Source organism: Engraulis encrasicolus, chromosome 7, assembly GCF_034702125.1.
Source record: "Engraulis encrasicolus isolate BLACKSEA-1 chromosome 7, IST_EnEncr_1.0, whole genome shotgun sequence".
NCBI classification, from domain to species: Eukaryota; Metazoa; Chordata; class Actinopteri; order Clupeiformes; family Engraulidae; genus Engraulis; species Engraulis encrasicolus.
The window spans coordinates 13094551-13102050 of NC_085863.1; the positions used below are offsets into that span (position 1 = coordinate 13094551).

The following is a 7500-nucleotide window of genomic DNA, read 5'->3' on the forward strand; positions in this document are numbered from 1 at the left end:
AGAAGAGCTGTCACGCTATTGAATTTCATAATATACAAAATATAGTAAATAGCCTCACTTGTCTGCTGTGCATGGTTCTGTTACATGCTTAATGTAGGCTATGCCATTCTGGTCTGGAAATTAATGTTTTTTTTAAGCTTACAACAAGCAGGTAATTCATGTGGATGGAAGGAGATATGGCAGCTAAAAATTGTTTTAAACATTGCACCAGTCTTACTTTACATTGCTTGTCAACCTAAGCAAGTATTATGATAGGCCTATCAGGTGGGTGTTAGTGAGTAGTGAGTAGGCTACTAACAGCTACTTTACTGGATTTCATTGCTTGGCATACTTGGCTAATGTTAGCATGCTAACTAGCGATTTCTCTGATCAAAAACAAAGCTCTTTTTCTCTCTAATTCCAAATAGTAACCTCATAACTATAAGGCTTTCCATAATCACAAACGATTAAATTGCTGATTAAATCACATAGTTCCAAAACACCCTCTGAAACTCCTGCATCATGCAATGAGTGGTTTAATGAGAACATAATAATCTCCATCCAGCAGAGCAGCACTACTGTTTGCGCTTGTCCTCTCTGTCTCTCGAGTGAGTCTCCAAATTCAAAATAGACCGCACGCTGTCACTCGTCCCGCCCCCTTTCTCAGAACTGTCTGTTTATTGGTTCACAGACTTCCCAGAGACAGTTGGAAGCGATATTACTATTGGCTGAGGAGCGCTTTCGCCACTCTTTGTTGATTGCAACTTCATAAAAAAACTTCATATCGCAAAATTACGCATAGGAGAGCGCCATTTCGGCGCTCCTTCTTCACATGGCGCTCTAGGCGACCGCCTAGCCGGCCTATGCTAAAAACCGGCCCTGGAGAGAGTACTGGTGAATTACTCCCGCCACCAACCTGGCGGGTCGGGAGCCGAACCGGCAACCTTTGGGCTGCAAGTCGTTTTGGGCTACCGCTTACCCATGGCTTCCCTAGTTTATGTTTACGCTTAGGGCTTAGACAGACAGACAGACAGACAGAGTTGTGTATGTAGATACATGTCTGTATAGGGAGGCTGATTTCTTAATCTGAATATATGTGAGTTGTTATCCATATGGGTGCGGATTCTGCCTCTATCCCAATCAGACAGAAGTAAGGGGGTTCATTGTGTGCCTTTTGAGAGGCCAGTTGCTGAGGTTGTGCACATGTGATATGAGCTCAGATGTTGAACATATGCAGAGGACTGTGCCTGTCTGCCTGTGTCCTCCCCAGCCCAATCAGAAGGGACCGACTGGGCCAATCAGCTTTGGCGGAGAGTGACTCAAGATCTCCAAGCTAATAATGAGAGTTCTGGAGAGAGGGACCGAGAGAAAGAGAGAGGGACAGAGAGAAAGAGAGACGGAGCGAGACAGAGAGAAAGAGAGACAGAGAGAAAGAGAGAGAAAGAGAGAAAGAGAGACGGAGCGAGAAAGAGAGAGAGAGACGGAGAGAAAGAGATGGAGCCAGAGAAGGAAATAGAGAGAGAGAGAGACAGAGAAATAGACTGAGAGAGAGGGAGAGAAAGTGACAGAAAGAGAAAGTGACAGAGAGAGAGAGAAATTGAGGTGGAAAGGGAATGAAAGACAGAGTAGATTTGAAAGAGGGAGGCAGTAAAGGAGGGATTGAGAGGAGAAGGTAGTGGTGTCAACAATGATCGATTCGGCGATGCAATCCAATGCGGGACATAGACGATACAGAATCGATCCGGCAAGTTCCAGAATCAATACGGCATTTTTTTTAAAGCTTCAATTACTTGCATGGATATTTCGGTAGCAAATGAATGTTAAATGAAATAAAAGCACTTCAAAACACTGCAAGACTGATACAGACTGATACAGAAAACAGCCAATAAATTGTTGCTCAGTATCTGACTACTTGTATTGCCTCATCATGACTGATTGAACTTGTGCTTTGCTGTCAGTAGAAATGTAATGCATTGCAATGCATTGTAGAATTGAATCGGATCGCATAGAATCGAATCGAATTGCTTCGTCCCGAATCTTGATCGAATCGGATCGTGAGGGCAGTGCCAATCCACAACACTAGGAGGAGGGGAGTAATTATCCAAGTGAGGGCTGCAGAATGCCCAGAGGCAAACAACAGGCCTGTTAAATCAGCTGCTGCTCGCACAACAACACAATACCACACCAGCACACCACACAACAAGCTGCGGAGCATTGTTCCTCTGATTAGCATACTATTGCCGATGAAAAAGTGTTTTCTCTTTCTCTTTCTCTATCTCTCTCTCTCTCTCTCTCTCTCTCTCTCTCTCTCTCTCTCTCTCTCTCTCTCTCTCTCTCTCTCTCTCTCTCTCCCCCTCTCTCTCTCTCCCTCTCTCCCTCTCTCTCTCTCTCTCTCTCTCTGTAGGCTATGTGTCTGCTTGGATGAATGTGCGAGTGTGATTTGTTGATGCTAAAGGTGAATGCTGATAGCATGTCCCAGCAAACAAAACGAACCCAATCAGCAAAGCTTTCTGGGATTGGGGATTGTGGATGGCGGACACTTCCTCGGAGACTAAATAAGTAGCACTATCACTATACTGCAGCCGTGCTGAAGAATACTGATATACCATCGCCTCTCTCCCGGGGTGAAAGTCAGCAATTATTTGTGAAAGTCGTATTTACTTGTTTTGGTATTCAGTTGTTTTGAATGTGTTGATGAAGCGGAGGCAAACTAACAGACTTAGATAGCCTCTTCTCCGAAGCCTGATGTAGTATTTGCAAAAATACTGAATCAAACCAAGATAACGCAAAACACGGCCCCTCAATGCAAAAGCGTGTGCTCAAGTAGGGTCTCCTAAGGGGGAGTTGTCCCCTACTTCTTCTTCTCTTTTTGAGGTGTTTGCGCAAGACGTGCGCCACCGCCATCTACAGCGCTAAGGGGACTTCATTGGTTCTCAACCTCAGGACTCCGAAGGTCTTCTAACCGAAGGTCTCCTAAAGGGGCGTTCACCGGACATAAACTGGATACCGGAAAAGAAACAAAATGACGCTTCTTGTTAGATCCACCTTCTTTGGTATCGGTAGTGCTTGGCTACTGCACTGGTACTTTTGCTCAGTGGTATCGTGCTGTGACTCCCGTGCTCGAACTGGAGCGTTGACTAGGAGGTGGCGGGTTCGAGCCCCGAGTGGCGTACTGCGCTGGAACACCTGAGTTACACTGTTGTCGTGACCTGGATGGGAGTGAGGTTTAGGTTTAGGTGGGGGGAGTGTTTCGGATGCCACCTAGCATAGTGTGGTGTGGAACATTAGAAAACCTCCCTCCCGAAGCCTCATACAATTGGAGCGTTAACTAGGTGGCGGGTTCAAGTCAAGTCAAGTCAAGTGTACTTTGTCAAAAATCTATGTAACAGGGTTAACACAGAAGTTTGAAATTGTGTTTGATCAGTCTCCAATGTGCAGTCAAACTAAAAACATGTAAATAAGACATAGCAATACAATAATGACAATAATCTCACAGAAACACACACTCACACACACATACACACACACAGACACACACAAAAGCTGGTTCGAGCCCGCAGCGGGAACACCTCAGTTACAGACGTGTCAGAGTTGTGGTCCAGGATGTACAGTCCTGTCTCCCTAGTACTCCACACACGGTAGTGTACTTGGTAGTCTTGGTAGTCTGGTTTATGGTGGGTTTGTGTGTGTGAAATGCGTTGTGTTGGTGTGGCATGCTCTTATCATGTGTAAATGAAAATTTCCTGTTTGCAATGTCTTCTTCAAAATGATTCTGTGTGAATGTGTGGGTTTCAGAGAGAGAGAGAGAGAGAGAGAGAGAGAGAGAGAGAGAGAGAGAGAGAGAGAGAGAGAGAGAGAGAGAGAGAGAGAGAGAGAGAGAGAGGTAGAGGCTGTGTGTGTGTGTGTGTGTGTGTGTGTGTGTGTGTGCGTGTGTGTATGCGTGCGTGTGTGCGTGCGCGCGTGCGCGTGCGCGCGTGTGTGCGTGCGCGCGTGCTCGTGTGTGTGTGTGTGTGTGTGTGCGTGTGTATGTGTGTGCGTGTGCGTGTGTATGTGAACATGTGTGTTGCTCAGTAACCCACCACTTGCCGTGTGTTTTTGTGTGTGTGTGTGTGTGTGTGTGTGTGTGTGTGTGTGTGTGTGTGTGTGTGTGTGTGTGTGTGTGTGTGTGTGTGTGTGTGTGTGTGTGTGTGTGTGTGCAGGTTTGACCAGGAGCAGAATTTGACCCGTGATGAGGTGCAGCGAGAGAAGGCTCTGAGAGAGAAGCTGGGCCGCGAGAAGGATATTCTCACTGGAGAACTCTTCACCATCAGGCAACAGCTAGAGGTACACACACACACACACACACACACACACACACACACACACACACACACACACACACACACACACACACACACACACACACACTCTCTCTGAGGGAGACGCTGGGCTGGGAGGGAAAAAAGCACTCTCACTGGAGAACTCTTCACCATCAGGCAACAGCCAGAGGTAAAAACACACTTTACATTACATAACATAACATTGCACTTTGCTGGAGGTGTAGGTGAGATTTGAACCTGCAACCCCCAGATTGAAGGACATGCTCACTGGAGAGCTTTTCACCATCAGGCAGCTGCTGGAGAGGTACAGTAAAGACAGGCCTTCCTGCACGCGGCTGACTTAAAGCAAGATTAACACTGGGGACAAATGCTTGCTAATTTTGCTGAGTGAAATTTGCCATTCAGTCATATGAGGCAAGCAAACTGGAAAGAAACTAAAACAAAAATAGTCTATTAGACCAAGATAAATCAAACTGTGCCTACCCAATACAAAGGTGTGTGCTCAAGCTCAGTCTCATAAGAAGGCGTTCTCCCCTCCTTCTTTTTCTGTGGCGGTTGGTGGCGGCTTGCATTATATGTGCGCTACCGCCATCTACGTACAGCGCTAAGGGAACTCCATTTACTCTCAACTTCCGAAAGGGGCTGGCACCCACCTGTCACAAACGTTTCATTTTCTTTGGATGTGATGGAGAGTCACGTCATTCTAGTAGCTTAACTAACCCCCCCCCCCCCCCCCCCTCTCTCTCTCTCTCTCTCTCTCTCTCTCTCTCCCCTCTATCTCTCTCTCCCTCCCTCCCTCTCTCTCTCTCCCCCCCCCTTTCTCTCTCTCCCTCTCCCTCTCCCTCTCTCTCTCTCTCTCCCCCCCTCTCTCTCTATCTCTCTCTCTCTCTTCCTCTATCTCTCTCTCTCTCTCTCTCTCTCTCTCTCTCTCTCTCTCTCTCTCTCTCATCTCTCCATCAGGATAAGGACATGGAGCTGTGTGCGGCCAACCTGAAGTTGGAGCAGTTGGAGGCGGAGCTGACGGACGTGACGTCGCAGGAGAGCAAGGACGAGGCCTCGCTGGCCAAGGTCAAGAAGCAGCTGCGCGACCTTGAGGCCAAGGTCAAGGACCAGGAGGAGGAGCTGGACGAGCAGGCCGGCACCATCCAGATGCTGGAACAGGTGGGGCAGCCGGACGGGATGGGGTGTGCGCGTGTGCGCGTGTGTGTGTGTGTGTGTGTGTGTGTGTGTGTGTGTGTGTGTGTGTGTGTGTGTGTGTGTGTCTGTGTCTGTGTCTGTGTCTGTGTCTGTGTCTGTGTCTGTGTCTGTGTCTGTCTGTCTGTCTGTCTGTCTGTCTGTCTGTCTGTCTGTCTGTCTGTCTGTCTGTCTGTCTGTCTGTGTAAGAGAGAGAGAGAGAGAGTGTGACTGAAAGAGAATGCTCATTCATCATTCGTTATAAAGGTATAGATGATATTAATATTCATACCTGCAACCCCATCCGTTTTTTGGCGACAAACGCCTTTTTCTCGGCCAATTAGGTCATTCATGTGAATCGTGTAGAACTGGAGAGTTTTTTTGGAGTGGGTGGGGGGTCTGACAGACGCCGTCGCCGACCATTACGGAATTTGACATCAAACTATGGCGTCAGACTATGGTGTTGTCTCTTCAAAATACTTGAAGAGCCAAAGCCGAGCGTGTTTACAGGGGGCGTCGCTGGAGACTGTCACCGTTTTTTTTCTTTGAGGAGTTTGCAGGTCTGAATATCATTACACAAAGTCAAGTTGAGCCTTCTGGTGCAATAGTGATGAACAGCACTGACTGTGTGTGTGTGTGTGTGTGTGTGTGTGTGTGTGTGTGTGTGTGTGTGTGTGTGTGTGTGTGTGTGTGTGTGTGTGTGTGTGTGTGTGTGTGTGTGTGTGTGTGTGTGTGTGTGTGTGTGTGTGTGTGTGTGTGTGTGTGTGTGCGTGTGTGTGTGTGTGTATATGCGTGCGTGCGTGTGTGTGTGCACGTGTGTGTGTGTGTGTGTATGCGTGTGTGTGTGTGCGCGTGTGTGTGTGTGTGTGTGTGTTTGTGCTTGTTTGTGCTCGTTTGTGTGTGTGTGTGTGTGTGCTTGTTTGTGGGGGCGCGTGTGTGCGTGTGTGTGTGTGCGTGTGTGTGTCTGCAGGCTAAGCTGCGCCTGGAGATGGAGATGGAGAGGGTGAGGCAGAACCACTCCAAGGAGCTGGACAGCAAAGACGAGGAGGTGGAGGAGATACGACAGTCCTGCAGCAAGAAGGTCAGACACCACAGGAAATACACTGCACCATACAGGAAATACATTGCACCATACAGGAAATACACTGCACCACACAGGAAATACACTGCACCACACAGGAAATACACTGCACCACACAGGAAATACACATGGAATATACCACAAGGACCCTGCTGCAGACGTATGGTGCGCGCTCCACGAAAAGTGGAGCGAGGAGCGACGGATATCCGGTGGCTCCAAGTGAACTGTTTTCCGTCTTTTTTAATGGGTGATACTGTTCAATAAATAAAATTAATCTGCAAAATAGGTTTCAGGTGATATGTTTAGACAAGAGGGGAGATCTACACAGCACAGCAAGAACGAACTGTGTTCAGCTCGCGAACGAGACCAGCCTGGGCGCATAGCAACAGTCTCCATGACCACGAATAAACAATTTAACGTGGCAGAGACGAAGGCATACTTTTTTGTTAAAAGCAGCTTGCAATTGAGCTTTTTTGAATGTGTGCTGCTGTTAAATAATTAATATCGTTAGGCAAAATGAGTTAAGTTGATATGTTTGGACAAGAGAAGCACACAGGCAAAGTAATAATGCCCCCCTCCTCCTCTCGTTCACTGAACTAGTTCGCTCGACATTCACCCCTTGCTCTCTTGCATTGTGGTGTGACGTAATGAAAATGAACGACTGAACGAACTGTGAACGAACAAATTCCTCAGCAGAACTGAACGAAGAGAACGAACTGGTGGGAAAGAATCGCCATGCCCTTCACTAGCTGACAAACTAAAGTGCATTACCGCAACGAATAAGCGATCATACGATCCACCGGATATTCGTTGCTCCCTGCTCCACTTCCTGTGGAGCTACCCCCATACGTCTGCAGCTGGGTACCTCTCGAATATACTGCACCATACAGGAAATACACTGCACCATGCAGGAAATACACTGCACCATACAGGAAATATACTGCACCA

At 47.6% G+C, this 7500-nt stretch overlaps 1 protein-coding gene across 1 annotated transcript in view; it reads left to right on the forward strand.

Annotated features, from left to right (window-relative positions):
- LOC134452474 (unconventional myosin-XVIIIa-like) overlaps window positions 1-7500 on the forward strand; it is a 177800-nt gene that overhangs the window by 132400 nt on the left and 37900 nt on the right. The window contains exons 30-32 of the mRNA XM_063202880.1: window positions 4179-4302; window positions 5259-5459; window positions 6442-6552. Of these exons, the coding sequence (XP_063058950.1) occupies window positions 4179-4302; window positions 5259-5459; window positions 6442-6552 (436 nt within the window). The remainder of the gene's footprint in view (window positions 1-4178; window positions 4303-5258; window positions 5460-6441; window positions 6553-7500) is intronic.